The sequence below is a fragment of the Neovison vison genome, chromosome 4 (genome assembly GCF_020171115.1).
Source record: "Neovison vison isolate M4711 chromosome 4, ASM_NN_V1, whole genome shotgun sequence".
NCBI classification, from domain to species: domain Eukaryota; kingdom Metazoa; phylum Chordata; class Mammalia; order Carnivora; family Mustelidae; genus Neogale; species Neogale vison.
Genome location: NC_058094.1, coordinates 73,177,194 through 73,199,950, shown reverse-complemented (window position 1 = coordinate 73,199,950; position 22,757 = coordinate 73,177,194). Strand labels below are relative to the sequence as shown.

The following is a 22,757-nucleotide window of genomic DNA, read 5'->3' as shown; positions in this document are numbered from 1 at the left end:
TAAGATTAAGACAGGAAAAAAAAAAATTCATCAAGAGTAAGCTTCCGGGGCACCTGGGTGGCTCAGTGGGTTAAAGCCTCTGCCTTCGGTTCAGGTCATGATCCCAGAGTCCTGGGATCGTGCCCCACGTCCAGCTCTCTGCTCAGCAGGGAGCTTGTTTCCTCCTCTCTCCCTCTCTCTCTGCCTGCCTCTCTGCCTACTTGTGATCATTGTCTGTCAAATAAATAAATAAAATCTTTAAAAAAAAAAAGAGTAAGCTTCCACTGTTAAGTAGCAAACATAATTCCCACTGAGAAGTAATAAGAAAACATAAAGTCAAAATTGAGAAGCTAAATTACATTTAATCACAACTAAAACCCTTTTTTCCATATTTGGAACTTACTATTTTATAAGGAGGTTAAGATTAATCTACCAAAAATTGTTTCATTGGTTATAGATGTGATACCCTCTCATTTTTTTCATATCCATAAAATAAACACAAAATTGTGGGTCCAAGTTGAATTTCTCTGCACCATTATTCTGGTAAGCATGGTATAGAGTACCATGATGTATTTGTTATTTTTCTAAATACTTTAGTATATAAGATTTTAATACATGTAACACTATTATATTAATAGTATACATGTAACATAGCATACACATAACACTACTATACTAATACTATACTAATATACACTTCTTTACTAATAGTAAAGAAAAAGAAGTGATGCTCTTTAGCAAGCAGAAACACACATCTCACCAGGCCAAATTACGTAAAGCTTGTGTATCAAAAATCAGCATTATCCCTTCTAGGAAGTTAGCATTTTAAAACAAATGAGGGAATATCACATGTTGATACATTACACAAAATATCTCAATGATAAAGATAGGTAACTCTGGTGATAGAAAGAGAAGGGCTCAAGATTTCTAAAATAATGAAACCCGGCCAAAAAACTACTGGTTCATATTTTAATGTTACCTTTAAAACATGCATGTGACATTTTAAAATGCTGGCTACCATGATTTTATTTCAAAATGGATTTACGTAAGCCTTTAGAAACTTACAGTTTCAAATGGAAGTGAATTACGTCAACTGATGCTAAAGAGTGGCTATAATTACCATCTTTGAAAACAGGCTAGTACATTATGTTCAGGCTAGTACTATATGTTCAGATATTAAGTTCAGAATAGAAAGTACTTTAAATCTGAACACAGATCTGAAATTAGGCTTATTGAAAATATATGTGCAAGACGTCTATACTTAACGATTTATTATAAAAGTATGCTGAAATATAAGTCCATGGAAAAACAATTAAGCCATTTCAGTAAGAATGAAATACAGAATTGAAGTGGGAAAACATCATCCATAAAATGTGTGTGACTGGACATACATTATTATCAAGGGAAAGATACTGTTTTGTTCCAGCATTTTACCACCATTAATAAACAAGAAAACGCTACTTGCCTAGTAAAACTTTGGCATCTTCCACATCAAAATCTCCATCACCATCGGCATCATAGACTCCTAGTTTTCCTGCAAGAGGGAGGAAAAGATGGATGGGAAGAAAAGGGAAAACGAGTTTGATAAGGTATTACCCCTTAATGCAGTCCTGACCATCAGCCATAAATATTACCAATCCATGCAATTCTTTGCTCTCTGAATCCTGAAAAGCAGTGCTAAGTGAAGATCTTACCTGAAAATGATAAGAGGATTCACTGACAGATTCAGGAAATGTTCGCCTTATAATCTAAGAACTATAACTGAGATAATATCTTCTTAAAGTTTTAATAATCCCCTGATTTAATCGTTTCAGATGAATTTTTTATTATGTTACCAAAAACAGTTGAGGTAAAAATTTCCACATATCTAAGAAACATTCTTGATTTCTAACAGTTACATTAAAATGTAATGCTTCTACAGTAATGAAAGTTCCTCACCACAATCAATATTCAAAATAAAAGGAACATCCACCAAGCCTCAAATAAAGACTAAATATAAACAAATGACATCAAATATTACAAATATGAGGGCAATTGATTTTATATTTTACAATAATGATTCATGACAGAAACATCACTAATCAACTTTAAAAAAAAGACTTCTGGAAATATAGTTAATAAGACTAGCTTCCTGAAATGACAAAAAAATAATCTTAGTTATCCCACTTAAAACTTAACCAGTGGGGCACCTGGGTGGCTCAGTCATTAAGCATCTGCCTTTGGCTCAGGTCCTGATCCCAGCATCCTGGGATCAAGTCCCATGTCAGGCTCCCTGCTTGGCAGGAAGCCTGCTTCTCCCTCTCCCACTCCCCTGCTTGTGTTCCCTTTCTTGCTGTCTCTCTGTCAAATAAATAAAATCTTTAAGAAATAAAAAACTTTTTAAAAAGCCTTTAAAAAAACAAAACAAAAAACAAACAAACAAAAAACCTTAACTAGCACTGGCTATCTACTACCAAGAAAAACACACAAAGCTTAAAACAAACTACTTGAGAAGACAGTACTACCATATCCTTTCCTCTTCAAGCAGAGTAAAATGTTACCTTAAGGTTTTATCATCTAGGAGCATTGCCATGTTTAGCACTCCAAACGTAAGTCAAATACATTCAATTCTCTAAAAAAGAAATCCTAAAATCAACATCATTTAGAACTCAGCACTGGACAGTGGCTGTGAGGAGACCCCACACACAGCAGTGTTTTTAACAGCATCCACAGACAGAGCCATTAGTACTAAAAAACCAAACTGCGGCACTGTTCCCAACTCTTTAATAAGATGTAAGTTAAAACACTGCAGGAGAGCAGGCAGAACTTGTGAAGTAGAGTGGCTATGCGTAATCTTTACCCACCCAGAGCCCTCGTTCTACTTAGGAAAATAGTTAACTAGCAAAGTAGAAGTCCGGTATAAAAAGCACACACATACACATTAAAAATAAAAATAAAGGGGCACCTGAGTGGCTTAGTGGGTTAAAGCCTCCGCCTTTGGCTCAGATCATGATCCTAGGGTCCTAGGATCAAGTCCCATATCAGGCTCCCTGCTTCCTGCCTCTCTACCTACTTGTGATCTCTGTCTCTCAAATAAATAAATAAAATCTTAAAAAAATAAATAAGTAAATAAATAAAAAATAAAAATAATTACAATAACAATAACAGAGAGATAAGGAAGTTATCATTTCTGTGGCTAAGAAAATATAAATAAGAAGGGCTGATTGGCAAGTGGAGGCCATCTATAGCAGAGAGCTCAAGTAACATTAAAAAGATAGAAAATACCATACTTTCTGACAAACTCAAAGGGGGACATTGGTCCTATACCACCTACCACCTATTTTCTCAGATGCAGGGAATAACTAAATTAGTAGAATAAGGATGAGATTTTAGAGACCGACACAAGTAGACTTAAAATGTATCTCTAATAGCCTACCTTGAAGTACCTCCGATAAGTTATAACGGAAGTCCTTTGCTTTGGCTGCGTGCATGTAAAAACATGAAAATTGTTAACTTGCCCTTAAAAGTACAAACACTTTAAATCTCTTCATTTGTCTAATAGACGTTCCCTAGCAACACAGCACTGTGTAAGTCAACAAAAGCACAGATCTGTACTCAGAAGTTTGTCTCCGAACTAAAATTCTTCCTTTATTACTCTATCATCTATCCAGAGACACTCCCGTTTAAGAAATAATGAAAAATTTCAACGGCGGATTATCCATCAGCATGTTTTGTCTCCCCCCACCGAAAGATGGCTATAACCTAACATCTAGAGCAGAAGTGCAGAGGCTTTATGGAAGGCAGGGTGGGTTTCAATGCAACGTGGTACATCTAGAGGAGCGTGCATTTTTCAGTGACAGGGCCCATATTTTTCACTGGATCAATAGAGGAAGACCATGTATTCACAATAGCCAAAAAAGTAGAAAGAACCCAAAGGTCCACCACGGATGAATGGATAAGCAAAATGTGGTGTGTATCCATTCAATGGAATATTATTCAGCTGTAAAATGCAGTAAGTACTGAACCCTGAAAACAGTATGCTAAATGCAAAAAGGCAGACACAAAAGGACCCATATTGTATGATTCTATTTATAGGAAATGTCAAGAGTAAGAAAATCATAGACATAGAAAGTGTATTCGTGTCTGCCAGGAGAGGGGAAGAGGGGTGATGGAAATATTCTGAATTAGATCATGAGGAATATATTAAAAAAATAAACTGTACATTTTCACATATTACGAATGTTGATTTTTACATTATGTAAATTTTATCTCAACTTTAAAAAAAGACTGTGACTTCAGAGTATGACTCCAAAAATGGTAAAGAATCATTAATGTAAAAAGTCAGGAAAAACTGCAGTGATTATGGGGAGAGAAAATGAAAAATAGGAGAAAGGAAGACAACTATCAGAAAAAAACATGGCAACCTCCTCAACAGCATACAGAAAGCACCTACACACACACATACACACACACACACACACTGATTCATTCCAACAAAGACAAAGGGGTGTAGCTTCTAAATGCTCTCTAAGGTAGGGTCTTGCAAACTGGGTCCTGACATAAAGTCAGTGGCCCATGAATGTTTAAAATTCATAATACAATACAATGGAACAGAAATTATGCAGTACTGCATTTCCTAAGAGTTAAGTACTATTTGATAAAACTTTTCTGTGCGATATACATACATAAATACTAATTTTTTATTTTTACTACAAATTATGTTCGAAGAAGCTGAGAAGCCACTACTCCCAGGGAACCCTGATAACATCCCCTTTTGTTCTTGCACTGTTGAGAACAACTGAAAGGCTAAAGAAATTACCCCCAAAATAATAATAAATTTTTAAGATTACTAAAGGATGTCTTTCATTACTACAAACTCAAATAAGAAACAATACCAAAATCCTTACCTAAAACTTCCTCATAATCAACAAGATCAAACCAGACGACAGCTACTGAAGTCCAGACGCCCAGCAATGCAATGACCATAAACCACGTGAAAAATGAACTTCCAGAAAGTCCTCCTTTCCTCCCGTTTTTGTGTCCTCCATGCTTTGTCTCTGTTTAAAAATAAAACAATGTCATTATAGAAGAAGACATTTATTGAACACCTCTTTTTGCTGAATTATTTCTCCAGTAATTTGAAAGTACTTACAATGATAAATCATTTCAAAAACAGTTTTCAATCTAATTCTCAAAACATGTTACATAAAATAAAGATTTTTCCCCCCAAGATTTATTTATTTATTTATTTATTTGAAAGAGAGAGGCGGGGGGACACAAGCAGGGGGAAAGGCAGAGGGAGAGGGAGAAGCAGACTCCCTGCTGAGCTGGGAGCCCGATGTGGGGCCGGATCCCAGGACCTGGAGATCATGACCTGAGCTGAATGTGGACATCCAACCATCAGAGCCACCCAGGTGCCCCTAAAATAAAGATTTTGAAAAAGAAGCGATTCTACTCAGACTCAACACCACACATATAAAACTCTGACTCAAAGGTAATGAAAAAAAAAAATAAAGCACTCATTGGCGAACAAATTTTTCTTTTTAAAGATTTTATTTATTTATCAGAGAGAGAGAGGAAGAGAGCGAGCACAGGCAGACAGAATGGCAGGCAGAGGCAGAGGGAGAAGCAGGCTCCCTGCTGAGCAAGGAGCCCGATGTGGGACTCGATCCCAGGATGCTGAGATCATGACCTGAGCCGAAGGCAGCTGCTTAACCAACTGAGCCACCCAGGCGTCCCCGAACAATTTTTTTTTTTAAATAAAGGTTGACATAATATGAATATTTTATGTAGTATATATACCTTTCTTCTAACTTCTTTACATATAACCGCCTCCAAAGTTCAGCACATATCAACAACTTCATGAAGTCACAAAGAAATGTGGCCACATCCTTTTCTCTGACCCATTTAGTTTCTGGAGAACCTTAAAAAGCCTGTTGAGGGCCATAGAAAATATCTCCCCCCAAAATGGCTCCATATTCTTAGCCAGAGAGAGAGAGAAGAAGGAAGGAGACTATTTATAGGAAATAGAGATCAGGGAAGAAGAGAAGCAAAATAGTCCATAAGTCCTCCTCCTTTACAAGACCACTGGGACCTAAGGAAGCGGGAAAAGGCTCATCATTCACCAACCGTCTCAATGCAGGACACAGCTTTGTATACTGTGGTCCACTGAGTATCATTTATCACATTTGCTATTCTTCTGGAAATAGGCTTCTTACAGCCAAAAGTAAACAAAAATAATGAAAGCCAAGTGAAACTGACAGAAAATGATCCACGCTGTCTTTAAAAGAAAGGACGACTGCATTCAAATTTCTCTTGAAAGGGAACATAATGTTATTTGAAGGATATGTCATATTCCCAAATGCACTTTGAGAAAAGGAAAAGTTAACAAGGAGGTGGTAGAGCAGGACACTGTCTTCTCTTTGTTGAGCACGTGCCTGCGTAGTTCAAAGTGCTCCCACATGCGTGGTGGTGCGTGACCCTCACAAGGGGCTGGTCAGTGTATCTCAAGAGTGCATTTCTGGATGTCTGTACAGAACAACTCTTTATCCAGTGCAACTGTCCCTCACACTGCAGGGCAGCTGGCCTCCCTGGCTTCCTCGGGTCTGGAAGCTAAGTAGCTCCCTGATGATGACGAAAATACTCTGAAACTCATCCCAGTGTCCCCTACAAGGGTGGTGCCTAGTTCAGAACCACTGGCTAAGGACAAGAATCATTAGCCCTGTTTTATAGAAAAAGATTACGTGGTTTACTCCAAGTCCCAGGCACAAGCTGGGTAGGACTAGAAATTAACCCCAACTTCCCTGGTCCCGAGTTCCCAGACCCACGTGAGTGGGCCAAATTACATGACTTTGACAAAGCTCACTAGCTCTAACCTAGAATCCGCTTTCTCACCCCTAAATCCAGCTCTCATTACAGAATACTGATAGTAGTATTCAGTGACTCAAAGCGACTATACTGCCAAATCTTCAGGAAGAAAAAATGAAATGAAATTCTTCTTATTAAAAAGATATGTAGTTTTTTAAACAAATCACTAGTTCAACTTTTCAAAAGGGGTCATAAAAAACTAAACCAGTCTGAGAACGAGTCTATGTGTGCGTATACACACTCAAATACATACATTTTATCTAAATATCTATATTTAAGTCTATAAAAATGTGACTAAGACAAATTTCATTCTTAACGAAAAAGTCAATTTCTCTTTCTAATGTTCTTTAAATATTAACAGATCTATCAAAAAGGGCCAGATTTATAGTCATAGGGTGAATTCACAAAAGAATACTTACCAAATAACATATGACCATCTAATCTGTTTCTAGTAAGATCTATTATTAGCAGTCTCCTAAAAGATGGCTACACAAAATCATAATGTGTACATTAAAAAAGTTCTTACTGGGCATAGATTATAATGTCACATATTAAATCCACTTAAAACAGGCTTCACTGTTTCAGTATCTGAACACAGCCATGGGAGGGGGAGACTGGGTGAAAACTTTGGCAATGTCAATGGGGGAAAATGATGATTTCCAATACTTCTATCTGTCTTGAGCATAAAAACTATAAGAACAATACAGAGCATCACTAAAATTTTAAAAATTAAAAGAAAAAAGTGGGGACAGGGGAGCACCACAGATTCACTAGCAATGTTACGGGTTTAATTTGTTAAAACGCTGATGCATAGGAGATAATTTTCAATGCTGTATTAAAAAAAAAAATCCTTATTTCTGGGGTGCCTGGGTGGCTCAGTCAGTTAAGCAACCAACTCCTGCTTTCAGCTCAGGTCATGATCTCAGGATCGTGAGACAGAGGCCCAGTGTCTAGCTCCACACTCAGCACAGAGTCTGCTTGAAACTCTCTCCCTCTACTCCTGCCCTCCCCACTCGTGCTTGCTCCTTGCCTCTATGAAATACATTAAAAAAAAAAAAACCTATTTTTATATAACATATAAATATATGCATACATACCTGTTTATATAGAATACGAATTATAATAAGAAAAATCCCTTCTGGAATATCTATTTACCTCCAAATATGGATTGATAATATAAAATGAGCTTGTAATGAAATAGCTAATGAAATAAAATAATTATCTGAATTCAAAGTTCAAGTCTATCTCCATTTCTCTTTCTTAAAACAGAAATGGAAGAGGAAAATTTCTACGATTCTCAAAAGGAAAGACTCATTTATCCAAATTAATTCAGCAAATACTCATCTAAGTTATGGACCTGCAATACCAAACACCAAAAATTCTTTTTTAAAATTTAAGTTACATAAATGCAAGCACCATAGCAGAGACCATGAATGGGGGTAAGGGGAGCCAAACACAGTAAAGAATATACTTTTGCCTAGAATCGACTTACATTTGTTTTAGACATGATTCTAACAACTCCGATCTAGTATACTAACATACTGCACAAAACTAAAGAATATACCTTAAAGACAACCTCACCTATAGGATCAAGCAACAACGTGCTGCTGCTGGAAGGCAGGCCTGTAGGAAGTATGAAAACCAGCAGCAAGAGCAAAGAATTTGAAAAACTTAAATGGCAGGGGGTGACTATGATTGATGCTTGTAGGCAAACCTCGAACTGTCCTTAAAATAATCTTGGGGCACCTGGGTGGCTAAGCTGTTAAGCATCTGACTTTGGCTAAGATCATGATTCTAGGGTCCCGGAATCGAGTCCCATGTCCACCTCCCTGCTCAGCAGGAAGCCTGCTTCTCCCTCTCCCACTCCCGCTGCTTGTGTTCTCTCTCCTGATGTTTCTCACAGTCAAATAAATAAAATCTTTAAAGAAAAAAAAAAAAGTAAAAGATAATAATCTTAAATTGCCCTTAAAGTAATCTTAAGTACAAGGGAATGATGACCTTCAGATTGAGTCTGTCATTAAAATATTATTTTAAACTGTTTAAGAATGCAAAAAAGATATAATCTTAGAAATGTTTTTCACTTACATTACTATTCACCAAACAAATTTATCACTTTAAAAGATGAATGTCAACAAAGGGGTAAATAGCTAGAATATTAAAATATTAGCAATACTTTATCTATCCTTTCTAATGTCAAATAAATTGTCACTCTAGTATTATTCATCTTATTGCTGTTAATATTTACTAATTCCACAAAGGAACAAACGGTAAATTATAGAAAGGACTCTTTCCCAAGACATCTCTGTTAGGGGAGCTTTTTATTTGACACCAAATCATACTCCTGTGATGTGTCACTTTGTAAATATGGTATACCTAGTCCCAAGGGGCAGATTATTTCCTGTCCAATTAACTGAAAACATTTCAAAAGAGTTTAAAACACCTTAAGCAAACCTTAAATCCGCACTTTGTTCCAAAGGTATTCTGGAGCCATGTCTAGCAGCTAACCCTATTTCCCAAGATCAGAATAAATCTAAGAGTCTTCATCTCATTTTTGACTCACTATTTGACCCGTAGTCCTAGGGATTAGTCAAGATTTTTTTAAACGGGGTTAAGAATATGGCAAGAACTACATGATTCATTTTTCTCCATGTTGACCCAGCAGAAGTAATGACCTCCAAATCAGAAAACTGTTGTTACATACTACCCAACACAGAAAATTACCACAGTGAGCAATGAAATGTGTCTCTCTACAAAATGTGGGCTAGGGACAATAGGCCCTTTTATTTATTTGGTTGAGGAAAAAGAAAAGAGAAGATACACCCCAGCACCTGAACAGGAGGCAGTCAATTACTTGGGTTACAACAAACTAAATTACAAATCAACCATGTCTGAGTTCTGCTGGTAAGTTCGTATTTATACATAAACCCCACACTTATAAAATTTTAACAACAAAAAAAAAAAAAGCACAAAAACTGTCAAGCAACTCATCAAACTGATTATTTTTTCATGTTCAAAATGTCAGCATTTGGGAGTCAAGAACTGTTAAGAGTAAGTCAGAAGCACCGCCTACCTTACCTCACTCACTACACAGATTATATAATCCTCAGAAAAGAGGAGAAATGTCTTATAAAAGAACTCAAGATACATATCTCAAATTCTTCATCACGGCGACATGAGGTTTTATCAGAATAGTCAAGTGACCCATTCTAACCATTTACTCACACCGATGTTCAGAGTAGGAATACTCATATTCTCTATACTAATAATAGACTCCTTCCAGTGGCCACTTAGGCAGCTGAGAGTTGGAAGCTGTCTGAATAACGTCTTTTTTTTTCCTTAAATAAAATTTCAACATAATGAGCAGGATGGGAAGGCTATAGAAATCTGAGGTCTTGAGATGGTGTTTTGCTTGTGAACATAGACACCACAACATAACTATGGTAGTTTCTATCAATCTAGTAGGGTTATCTAATGTGACATAAAAACAGAAATAAAAAGTCCAAAACAAATTGAAAAACAAAGCAAAACCATAATGAGCTAATGTAGCTTACTTTCAATTAAGTGGAAAGAGAATCTCACCCTACAAAGTAAAGGGGAAAAAAAACCCAAAAAACAAAAATGTAAATTCGACACATTGTTAAGAAATATTTGTAGTTAATAATTCCATTTTAAAAACAAAATAAAATCCTAATGTCTTTACTTCCCATAAAACACCCCTTCACAAAAATTTGGTCAGTTTCCACATATGGTAAAGTCTGAGTCAAGCTTTGCTTAAACCAATTAAATGATCTCGCTAATATAGGCTGAGACTCACACAGGCCTTAAATTTCCTATAATCTGAGATCTGAATACACACCATTCTTTTAAGTTCACTGTAATTATAAAACCAGGGAAGGACACTTGTACATTTTTCTGAAGTTTATAAACTGCGGTCTCTGATAGTACAATATACGAAAAGATATTTTAAGACACCAAAACATATTCAGATTAAAGACAGATTACTTCATGAAAAATTTAGCTACCATAAGAAGTTCATGTCTCCAGTAGTTTAAAATAGAAAATGCAGAAGATGTGGTCGAAGCACTTAGCCAAAAATATTTTTAAGAGTGCGCAACTAAAAATAAAGCTAAAATTTGCCAGCTAGATCCTAAACCAGTTTTAACCCAAACAATAAAAATGCACCTTTACCTTCAGCCATTTTGGTTGCTTCAATCCATGAATAATACAGATGGAAGACAAAAACTAGAGTGCTATCAGCAGGTATAAGGCAGGCCGAACACCCTTCCCTACTAGAGCTTGAGCCTGGCCAACTGCTCCACAGGCAAGGCCTCTAGAACTGAAATTGGACCTGACTGCAAACTCTGCTCACCAGTTATTTTTAGAGGCCTCTTCCTCATGGCCAAATACTGCTAATCACTCAGGCTGAAATGCTCCTAACAATGCAATAGCCTTTCTCTCCCACTTATGGGATTCCTCTTGGTTGGTCCTGTCTTCCAAATCCCAACCCCCCCACCCCCACCCCCCAAAAAAAAGCATTTTGGAGAAAAGGAAATGGAACAAATTGTGCTGCCAGTTTTGTTTTCTTGGGATCCGTCTTCAATGGTTTCAGCCCAACGACCAAATCATTCAAAACTGAAACAAGTCTTGCTGTAACATGTGGCCCCATGCCCAGGACCAGCTTGATCTGGCCCTTCAGAACCTAATCAAATGCTTACGTGAAAAAGACCATGACTTCGCTTGTGTGAGTGAAAGAGAACACTAAATAGTAAGAAATTAATTAATGCTTTCAGAATTCTGATATGCAGACATTACCATTCCAAGTCTAATTCCTCCAACAGCAAAAGAAAAAAAAAAAAAGAAGGAAAAGAAATTTCACTAGAGAAGGAGGGAGAGGGAGCTGAGAATGAAAGCATGGAGGGAGGGAAGGGAGGAGAGGAAAGGGAGGCTGGGAGAGTGAGAAGGGACAGGGAAAGAAGAAATCCTTCAGCATGACAGCAGTGATCTAGGAAACAGGATCTCAAGAGAAGGTATTGGAAAGAGAGTGTGCAACTACATTCTGACTTTTTCCACTTCTCTCCACCCCTAACTCCAACTCGTCCCTCCTGTGAAATAAAACCAGCCCAGTGCTACTACCATGAATCCACTGATTTAAGATCAGCAGTTCACAGAATTCATCAGAGCTCTGATTAGTGTACATAATTAATTCAGCACAAATAGTATCCAGAGCAAGGCAGCAGGCTTCCAAAATTATTTATTATGAGTGTTTAATATTTTGGGTCAAATTGAACGCTTCACCTGAAAATTAAACATTTAAATGGTCTGAAGAGGAGTCAGCAACATATGGTCCCAATATTTGACAAGGCAATATTTGACAAGAGCAAACAAGGCATCGGGGCCAACTAAACAAAACTGACAAGTGTCTTAGGTGTCCTCTGACCAAGAGCCATTTCCAGTTTCCCTTTCCTTTCCTCAAAGATCTGTCCTGCTGAAGTTAGGGCTTGCTAAAACTTACATGATAGTGACTCACTTGTTGACAGGGATTTAAGATGACTGCCATCATGCAAATTTAGTATTTTGGAGGCTTTCCTTTGTTTTATTGTTTTCAGAGAGAGGGTGAGTGACCAGAGACCTGTCCCTGGGCCACAGGAAACCAAGCCACTATACTCACATGGGGGAGGGCCATAGCCCGTTTCAGACTTTAGGAACCCAATTCGATTTCTGGCTTCTTCACTAACTTCGATTTGGGGAAGACATTAAATTTGGGGGCCTCAACTTCCTCGTCTTTAAAATGTGTCCTGGCATAAATCGGGCATGCGAAATCAATGTTTGTTGAACTCATCCGGGCAACACATGACCAATGAACCAATCACTGGTTCGAACCAATGGTGCAAATCAAACAGGACGCACACACAAGCCTCCACATCTCCAATCCTAGCTCTTTTTCATGAGGCCAGCCTGCCTCCATGACTGCCCAAGCTGCTGGGGTTCCTTCCCTCTCATCCTTCCCTCCCTTGGCCCGTGCCAAGCCAGCTGCATCCCAGTTACAGGTCTGTGGCCAACGCTGAACTGAGACAGGAGTCACACCTACTAAATCCGCATACACCTCATCCCTGAGGCCTTTTAACACAGCTCCACTGATAACCCCTCGACAAATCACACACATTTACACAACCTTCTCCTTCACATTTTACAAGTTTTGCAGTTTTTTCATAAAATGTTTTCCCTCCTTAGTGTCACAATAATGGCATAGCTGTGCATTCTAGATAGTGTGATTAGGATAAATCTGAAATAACATTCAATCAATCACATTCCTTGAAGAAAAAGAAATTTTGAATTTTAACTACCACTTACAAGAATAACAACTTATTGGGTTGCCTGGGTGGCTCAGCGGGTTAAAGCCTCTGCCTTTAGCTCAGGTCATGATCCCAGGGTCCTGGGATGGAGCCCGCACCGGGCTCTCTGCTCAGTGGGGACCCTGTTTCCTCCTCTCTCTCTCTGCCTGCCTCTCTGCCTACTTGTGATCTCTCTCTCTGTCAAATAAATAAAATCTAAAGAAAAACAATTTATTTTTATGACAGGAAATGTTTATGAAAAGTTTAAAAATAAATACATGTGCATACAGTGAATCGTGTGTTTAAAACCCTAGCAATGACGAGTAAAGTTATAAATGAACCAGTCCTTGTAATCACTGCTGGGGCTAATAGCAAATTCGTAGGTCCAGGCAAAGACCAAACATCTAACATGTGCTCTGAAACTATTATTATCAGCCTGACGCCACTGGAGACCAGAAAAGCCAAGTCTCATGTACACTAAGTCCAATCTCTATCTGCTTCCAAAACATACCAGGGGAAACCCATCAGACAGCTCACGGGTCACACTGACTACCTCCCTCCCCGCACCCAAGCAAGCTATCACTGGCAGCAATGGTTCTCACCAGCACACTAGAGTCTCCTGGAGGGCTTGTCACAACACAGAGTGTGGGCCCACCCCCAGAGCTTCTGAGTCAGTGGTGCCTGAGACTGTGCATATCTAACAGGTTCCCAGCCAGGTGATCGGGTGCAGCTCTAATTCTCAAGGTCTGGAAGAGGAGGAAAAGAGTTCTTGCTTTTACCAATTTCTAGACCATCACTTCCTTACCACCTGAAAAAGAAAACAACAAAGCCCTGCTCGTCTGTGGCCCATGTCATCCAACTCTACTGCCCTCCCCCTCCCTCGTCACTGTCATGGACAACCTCCAGTGCCCTTGCCCCTCAGTGACATCTTCACCTCCATACTAGCCATCACCACATGGCGTCAATATCTATCTGTGTGGCAAATATGACATGTTCTCTTTCGTTCCTTCATCTCCAGTGATCCTGTTCCCCTCCATCTTCTATCCACCATTCACTCTTATATCCCTACTATGGATCTTCTTATAAACCCACCTCAATTCACCTTCCTAATCATATCTTCATCCTTGCTGAAATATCTCTAGCTTTCCTGGTACAATCATCCTCACAGATCCTGCAACCCTGCTAGGATAGGTCTGTTTGCATGACCCCATCATGAGAACTGCAGGGTACTCTAAGATACCAAAAATATGTTTCTTAAATACACATACACACACATACTCCTCTTCATGTATGTATAGTCTCCAAAGCAAACATGAGCAACTTTTACCACTTGAAACCTAATATTAAATAGCCAGTATTACAGACATAACAAAAGGCAACTCAGCAGACAGTGAGTAAAAATCTCCTTAAACACAGTGCCCCCCCTCAGTGCTGGAAGATTTAGGTTGTGCCGAACGTGTGATACATAGGATAAAAACACCCACTCCGATCATAACCCTCCCACTTGTCCAGCTGGTTTACTCAACAGCTTCTTCGTGGATCCTGTAGTTCTCTTGTTTCTACCTTCTTCTGAATACCTCCTTGCCTCCTGCCTTTACATCTTTCCATATCCATCTTAAGAGTCCACAGTTCATCAGTGAAATCACTCCCTGACTCACTTAAACCCCTTGTCCCTCTATCCCTTCAAGGTACCCATCCGCCATATCTCCCTGGATGAACTCCATTATTCTCCCTCCCTATGACTGGAAGGGCAGCAAGGCACACCCAAGGAGGTTACGCACAGACACAGTGGAGCCAACCCCAATCAGCCGTCAGGGCTGCGTGTCAATCCTGCCCAGGCTCTAGAACACTCACTCTCCTGCTCTCCACAAGGGCTATTTCCAACATCTCTGCCCCTAGTCTATTTTCTCCTACTCAGAAAATGCCAGCGCCTCTTACATCACAGAGAACAGAAGCCTTAGCAGGAAACTCTTCACCGCACTGCCAACCATCACTAACCTCCATTCACCACCTCTATTCTCTGCTTTCCTCCCAAGCCCTTGGCTCCCTCACTCTGCTCATCTTCTCACTCTCTTGTACCCACAGCCACTTAACCCAGAGCCTACCCCTGTTCTCTCTCCTCCCCGTCACAGAGGACATTCTCAACAGAGCTGTTACTTCTCTGCTTTCACTTTCTGGTGGCCCATGACCCGCACTAGCTTCTGCACAGTACAGTTGTTCTGACATCATGCCTATGACTTCCAGGTCAGTGAACCCCATGGAACATTCTCAGTCCTCATCTTACTTGCCCTCTCAGGAGACTTCTGCCTCCTTAAACATTCTCCTTCCTTGACTTTCATTGCTTCAGAATCATCTGGTATATCTTCTACCTTTCTGGCCTTTCTAATTCTCAATGTCCTTTGCTAGTTCAGTCTCCTCTAGTTGACTTTTCAATGTGGAAATTCTGTACGCCTTGGTCCTATGCCATCTCCTTGGTTGACTTTGAGCCACCCTCCATATGGCTTAAATTCTCTCCTCAGAGGAGAACATCTGCCCACTCAATATCCCATCTCTGAACACTTAACAGAAACTCCAAACTCTGCATATACACAACTGAACCCACGATCTTTCCCCTCTCCTCTCTAGCTGTCCAGATCTCAGAAGCACTTCCATCAAACCAGCTGCTTTAACCAAAAACCTGGGATTCATCCCTGACTTCATTCTCTTCCTCTTTTCCCAAACACCCAACTCTCAGAGTCTGATTCAGCCATCACACTGACACAAATGGGTTACTACTATGCCAGAGTACAAATTCCCCTCAGCCCCTGAATTATCCTTGTCTATTTACCACAGTATGATACTTTTTAAAAAACCATCTATATGTGCCATGACATAAAAAAATGGGAAACTGTGTCTCAAATCACCCGTCTTTCTGCCTCTCTACTGAGGTTGCCTAAATCCTCACTACCATCATTTCCTAGGCTACCGCAATACTTTAACATACCTTTATTGTTCCATTCAGCAGCCACAATACTTTTTCTTTTTTTAAGGATGTATTTATTAATTTGAGAGAGACAGAGCGTGCACATGTGAGTATGCACAGGGTGGGGGTGCAGAGGGACAGACAGAATCTCAACCAGACTGCCCTCTGAGCACGGAGTCTGACACAGATCTCCATCCCATGAGCCTGAGATCATGACCTGAGCTGAAATCAAGAGTTGGATGCTTAACAAACTGAGCCACCCAGGCACGCCCACGATATTTTTTTCCCCAATCCAATTATATCATTACCCTCTAAAAACCACTGAATGGCTTCACACTATTCTCGGGATAAAATGAAAACTTTTGATGTGGTCTACAAGCCCACAGCCTTGACTAGGCCCCAGCCTGCCACTCTGGCTTTCATTTTGTGTAATTTCCTATAGCTGCGTTAAGTTCCAGATACAAAAACAAACAAACAAACAAAAAAACTCACCCCACTCTGATTCTGTCGCAGGGTCTCTGCATAGGCTATGCTCTCTTCCTGAACATCAGCACTGGTGGAACACCATATATTTTTCCCCAGCCTAACTACCTCCTGCTTATTCTGCTTAAATCCCACCTCTTCAAGGAACCCTCCCAAAATACTGTGACAGCATTTTCTTTTTCTGTTGCTTCTCTTTTAATATTATTTTTTTTCATTATGATAAGTATATTCTTTAATCCCCATTTCCTATTTCCCCCATCCCTCACTCACCTCTCCTCTGGCAACTATCAGTTTATTCTCTATAATTAAGAGTGTTTCTTGGTTTGCCACTCTCTCCTTTCCTTGGCTTGTTTGTTTCTTAAATTCCACATATGAGTGAAATCACCTGGTATTTGTCTTTCTCTGACTGGCTTATTTCACTTAGTGTTATACCCTTTAGCTCTATCCATGCTATTGTAAATGGCAAGATTTCATTCTTTGTCATGGCTAAATAATATTCCATTATATACATATACCACATCTTCATTATCCGTTCATCTATCATTGGACACTTGGGCTGCTTCCATAGTTTGGCTATGGCAAATAATGCTGCAATAAGCACTGGGGTACATATATCCGTCTGAATTAGTACTTTGAGGGTAAATATCTAGTAGTGTGATTACTGGATCATAGGGTAATTCTATTTTTAATTTTTTGAGGAACCTCCATACTATTTTCCAGAGTGGCTGCAGCAGTTTGCATTCCCACACAGTGCAAGAGGGTTCCTTTTTCTCCACATCCTCACCACCATTTGTTGCTTGTTGTGTTTTTGATTTTAGGCATTCTCACAGGTGTGAGGTTAAGTAAGATCTCATTGTAGTTTTGATTTGAAGTTCCCTGATGATGAGTCATGTTGACCATCTTTTCATGTGTCTATTGGCCATTTGTACGTCTTCTCCAGAGAGGTGTCTGTTTAGGTGTTCTGCCCACTTTTTATTAAATGGAATATTTGTTTTTTGGGTGTTGAATGGAATCAATTCTTTATAGGTCTTGGATACTTACCCTTTATCAGCTATGTCACTGGCAAATACCTTCCCCCATTCACAGACTGCCTTTCCATTCTTTTGACTGTTTCATTGTACAGCAACTTTTTCTTTTGATGTAGTCCTAAAGTTCATTTTTATTTTTATTTCTCTTTCCTCAGGAGACCTATCTAGAAAAATGTTGCTATGGCGAACGTCAGAGAAATTACCGCCTGTTCTCACTCCAAGGATTTTCACGGTTTCAGGTCTCACATTCAGGGCAGGTCCTTAATCCATTGTGAGTTTATTTCTGTGTTTAGTGAAAGAAAGTGGTCCAGTTTCCCCAACATCATTTGTTGAAGAGAATACCCTTTTCCTATTGTATATTCATTCCTGTGAGAGCGCTTTCTAATATGCTCTCATGGTAGTATCCACCAGTTTCCACTTCTAGGAGACTTCTAGGACAAAAGAATTCAACATTTATGATAAAGTGTCCTATAGATGCAAATGGGAAGAGAGGGAAGGGGTATATGAAAGCCCTAGCACAAAATACAGTAGATTCTTGTGTAAACTGCAAAACATATGGATTTTAGAGTCAAATTATTGGAAAATTATGGGCCAAAAAACTAGAAGAGGCAAGGAGGGCACTGCCCCAAAGCAGACCACATAGAGAGAGGCCCTGTTGCCTCACTGCTAATAGATAAGAAACTCCGCTTTGGAAGTGAGATCTGATATAAACCAAACAGACTAGAACAGGCAAAGTTGGCTGGCATGTTAAGGAATCGGCCCCAAAGACAGTCAAGAGCCTCTGCCACCCACGGACTAATCTAGCCCAGCTAAGCACAAGGACTGGAAGAAAATGACACTGTCTATCATCACCCTGTCAGAAAAAGACTGCTAAATGAAACAGCTACAAAACGTGGATGCACGTATTAGGGCAGCCCATGAACACCTGCCAGTATTTGACCATTCTGCGCCCCCCCAAATGGCTACTTCATATGCCTCAAAAAACAACATATGAGTCATTTCCCAATGAGTTTTCGAGCACACAAGAAAGCTGAGAGAATTTTACCAAGCATACCCATATACTGCGACTTGGCTTCTACCACAAACATTTTATTACAACACTTATGGCGTGTCCATTCACCCCCCTGCACCCATCAACTAGCCTATGTTATCTGTATAATACAGCTCAAAATGAACTGCAGACATTGCCTCACTTCCCCTAAGTACTTCAGCTTCTATATCATAAACTGAAGTTTAATATTTCTTTATCGTTTTTAATGTGCAATTTATATGAAATGAAATGCTCTAATTTTAAATGTACATTCCGAGTTTTCACAAAAATACACACTGTGTACCCCAAATCCCTGTCAAAACACAGAACATTAACACCACTCCTAAGTTCTCTCATAGCCCTTTCCAGTCACCTTCCCCCCAATCCCAACCCCAGAGGCAGCCTCTTTGTTTTCCTTTCTTTTTTTTCACTGTAGGTCAAAAAATTCTTGAAATTTCTTAAAATGGCATGGCACCATATGTCCCTGTTTGTGTAAGGCTTCCCTCCCTTCGCTTTATGTTCCTGGGAGCCAAGTGCATTCTGTGTAGTAGCAGTTTATTCTCTTCTGTGGCTGGGTAGCATTCCTTTGTTTATCAGGCTGTTCTGCTATTGGCAGAAATCTGGACTGTTCCCCATTTTGGACTATTACAAACAAAGCTGTTAGGAATATTCCTATACAAGACTATTGGCTGCATATTAGAAATACACGTCTGCATTTCTCTTGGGTTAAATTACTAGAAATTGCGGGATCACAGCCCACGTGTACATTCAGCATTATACCAGATCTTTCCCCAAAGTGGTTCTACCATTTTATATACATACCAAGAAGGTATGAGAGTTCTTTTGTTCTAGGATTTTGCCAAAACATTCGGTGTTGTCAGTCTTCTTAATATTGGCCATTCTGGTGAGTATGCAGTTGTATCTCGCTATGGTTTAATTGGCATTCTCCTAAGGACCGTTTGAGCATTTTCTTGATGTGCTTATTGGCCATTTGTCCTCTCTTGGGAACTGTCTGTTCAAATCTTTTGCCTATTTTTTTATTGCCTTTTCAAATTGAATTGTAGGAGTTCCTTGTATTTCCTAGATACCTTTCCTTAATAGATCTATGTGTTACAAAATTTTCTGCCAGGCTATGATTTTCCTATTCATTTTCTTAAAGCATCATTTGATGGGTTAAAGTTTTTAATTTTGATGTTATCAAAATTTTATTTTTTTACTTATTACCAAGCTAGAAAATCTAACTTAAACTTTAACAGCGCTCCATGCTTCATATTCTGAAATGGGACATCTATTCCAGTTTGTGGACGTGCGACAATCACTGACAGAAGCCCTGTCACTAGCTCAAACACTGTGCCAGCAAGGAGGAAGGTCACAGAGTCAAAGACCAGGTCAAAGACATGATGTCAACTAAATGTCGCTTAAGGGTAGGTATCACAGCACGTAAAAGCAAAAGAAATTTTGATAATTTTAAGGAATGTCTCCATCAGCTATGATGAGTCACGAAAACAAATTCTAAGCTAGTTCTATCTAATTCTTCTGTTACCTGACAGCCCTCCCAACACTTGAACCCCTTAACTTTTTTTCAAAAACTTGTTTACCAGTGTATTTGTTTCCCCCAACTTTTCATGACCCACAAATTTAAATTACCAGACCACTGAAGAAATCGAAAAATTTCCCTTTATTGTAATCTTCACATTGAATACATGGTAACATTTTTTGAAAATCACAAAAGGCAATACGTTTTACAGAGAAGGCATATAGTTTACCTATGAGCCTTGCGGGGGCGGAATATAATTTAATGGAACAAATATGCATGTAAAATAGACATCAAGAATTCAAAGGTAGGCTGGAGGGTCAGTTTAAAGTCATTACTGGAGGGGCACCTGGGTGGCTCAGTGGGTTAAGCCTCTGCCTTCGGCTCAGGTCATGATCTCAAGGTCCTGGGATTGAGTCCCACATCGGGCTCTCTACTCTGCAGGGAGCCTGCTTCCTCCTCTCATTCTCTCTCTCTCTCTGCTTGCCTCTCTGCCCACTTGTGATCTCTCCCTGTCAAATAAGTAAAATCTTAAAAAAAAAAAAAAAGTCATTATTGGAATAAATTAGGAAAATCTGAATATGGACTTTAGGTTAGGTAACAGTACTAAAGCGGTGTTAAATTTCTCAAGTGTGATAATTTCATTCTGATTATGTTGGAGCATATCCTCATCCTTAGGAAAAAAGTTGAAGGATGTTAGTACGTCTTAAAGTATTATGGGGTCAAGTATTACGATTTACCTTTGAAATGTTCAGCAGCAAAATGAATAAAATGATGTGTTTTTCTAGAGAGACAAATAGAGAACACAAAGGCATCAAAATATTAACAACTGGTGAATCTAAATGAGCTTTTCCTATAACTGTCTTGAAGGTTTGAATATTTTCATATTAAAAAATTAGGAAAAGACAGATGTCCAGGCCCAATCTAGTCCTAAAGAACCATATGCTCCCGGGGCACCTGGGTGGCTCAGTGGGTTAAAGCCTCTGCCTTCGGCTCAGGTCATGATCCCAAGGTCCTGGGATCAAGCCCCGCATCAGGCTCTCTGCTCAGCAGGGAACCTGCTTCCACCTCTCTCTCTCTGCCTACTTGTGATCTCTGCCTGTCAAATAAACAAATAAAATCTTTAAAAAAAAGAACCAGATGCTCCAGAGGGTTAGCGCTAGGAATCCAAAATGTCAAGAGCTCCAAGGTTAAGTCATGACTAGATTCTGGGTAAGTAAATAAAAGCAAGTAAACAAACAAAGGCTTCAAGTTTTAAAGATGCTTCTGGAGACAACTAGAAAAATCTGAATATGGAATGTATTTACATAATTTCTTGGGCTGGAGAACTCTATTGTGGTTCTGTAGGACAATGTCCTTGTACTTAGGAGATAGATGAGGAAGTAGTTAAGTGAGTTAAATTGCTCTGATGACCATAGCTTACTTTCGAAGATGCCCAAAAAACGAGAGAGAAAAAGATAAATGGATAAATACACAACTGCACAGCAAATATGGCAAAGTGCTAACAGCTGGTAAATCCAAAGAAACAATATAAAAGTCTTTCAATGTACGAAGCTTTTTGCTGTTATATAGGTTTAAAAGTTTCAAAACAGAAAGAAAAATATAAAAACAAAAACAAAAATAAACTGGTTTTATAAAAGAAGATCCAAGGAGCTAAGGGTCAAGTCCTAAATGAAGTGGTAATGAAAAGGACATGAATCCGGTCACTGGTCTCAAACTTAATGGAAACCCAAGAGAAAGCTGCTGCTACTCAATGTCTCCCACATGCAAGTTCTGCTCACATAGCTCCATCAGCTTGCAGGCCAGTTTCCACCAGTTTCTGCCTCAAATGCATCCAGGAGAATAAACCTAACTCCTCTACCACCCAGAAGCTGCTCAAAGCCAAGGAGATGGAGCTGTCCCCAAAGGGGACCCCACAGTCCAGACTAGCCAGCCCCAGCATTTTCACCCCTTCCTCCTCCAAGGGCCTCACAGCAAGCTCTTCCTCCTCCGAGAAGTCTGCCATCACGGGCTCCCTAACAGCAGCCTCCTTCCCCCCACCATCTGAAGCCACCATTCCAGGCGCATCCCACCCAACACAGTGGGATTTTCACCTCCCTCACTCTGGTCACGGAGAACACAAACACAGAAGAGGATTCTTATTTGTCAGGCATATGGTGCAGGCCAACTCCCTCTGAGACGAAAAGCAATTAAAACAACCAAAACCCAAACAAAACACTACGCCTTAAAAAAAAAAAGAAGAAGAAAGAAACCACACACAAAAACAAACCAAGATACTGTATCTACTACTTCCAGTCTCTCCCCGCTCCTCCTCAAGGGTGAGTTCACTTTGCAAAAGCGAGCTAACTGTTAAAGTCTACCTTCCCAGCCAGGCCATTCTGCAGTGTGTCTTCCCTCCTCCCGACACTCGTGTCCCCTCAGAGCGCGCTGCTACCATGAATTTACTCCGCATTAAGCGGGCAGGACTCCCTTCAAGTTGACACCAGCCCATTAAAGTCAGTGCTCTGTGGGAACTGTTCCACAGTCCGGCTGTGATTCAAACCATATCATATGACCATGCTAC

The 22,757-nt window shown here is 39.5% G+C and overlaps 1 protein-coding gene across 2 annotated transcripts in view; it reads right to left on the bottom strand.

The window, feature by feature from the left end:
- The window catches only part of ASPH (aspartate beta-hydroxylase), a 219,291-nt gene that overhangs the window by 179,040 nt on the left and 17,494 nt on the right, over positions 1-22,757 (bottom strand). Inside the window, exons 2-4 of one of the 2 annotated variants that reach the window (XM_044245542.1) lie at positions 4,866-5,015; positions 3,395-3,439; positions 1,445-1,513 (exon numbers count right to left, since the gene is read on the bottom strand). In XM_044245542.1, the coding sequence (XP_044101477.1) occupies positions 1,445-1,513; positions 3,395-3,439; positions 4,866-5,015 (264 nt within the window). Of the gene's footprint in view, positions 1-1,444; positions 1,514-3,394; positions 3,440-4,865; positions 5,016-11,013; positions 11,143-22,757 lie in introns of those variants that run through there. The other variant, XM_044245543.1, reaches the window with a different exon arrangement.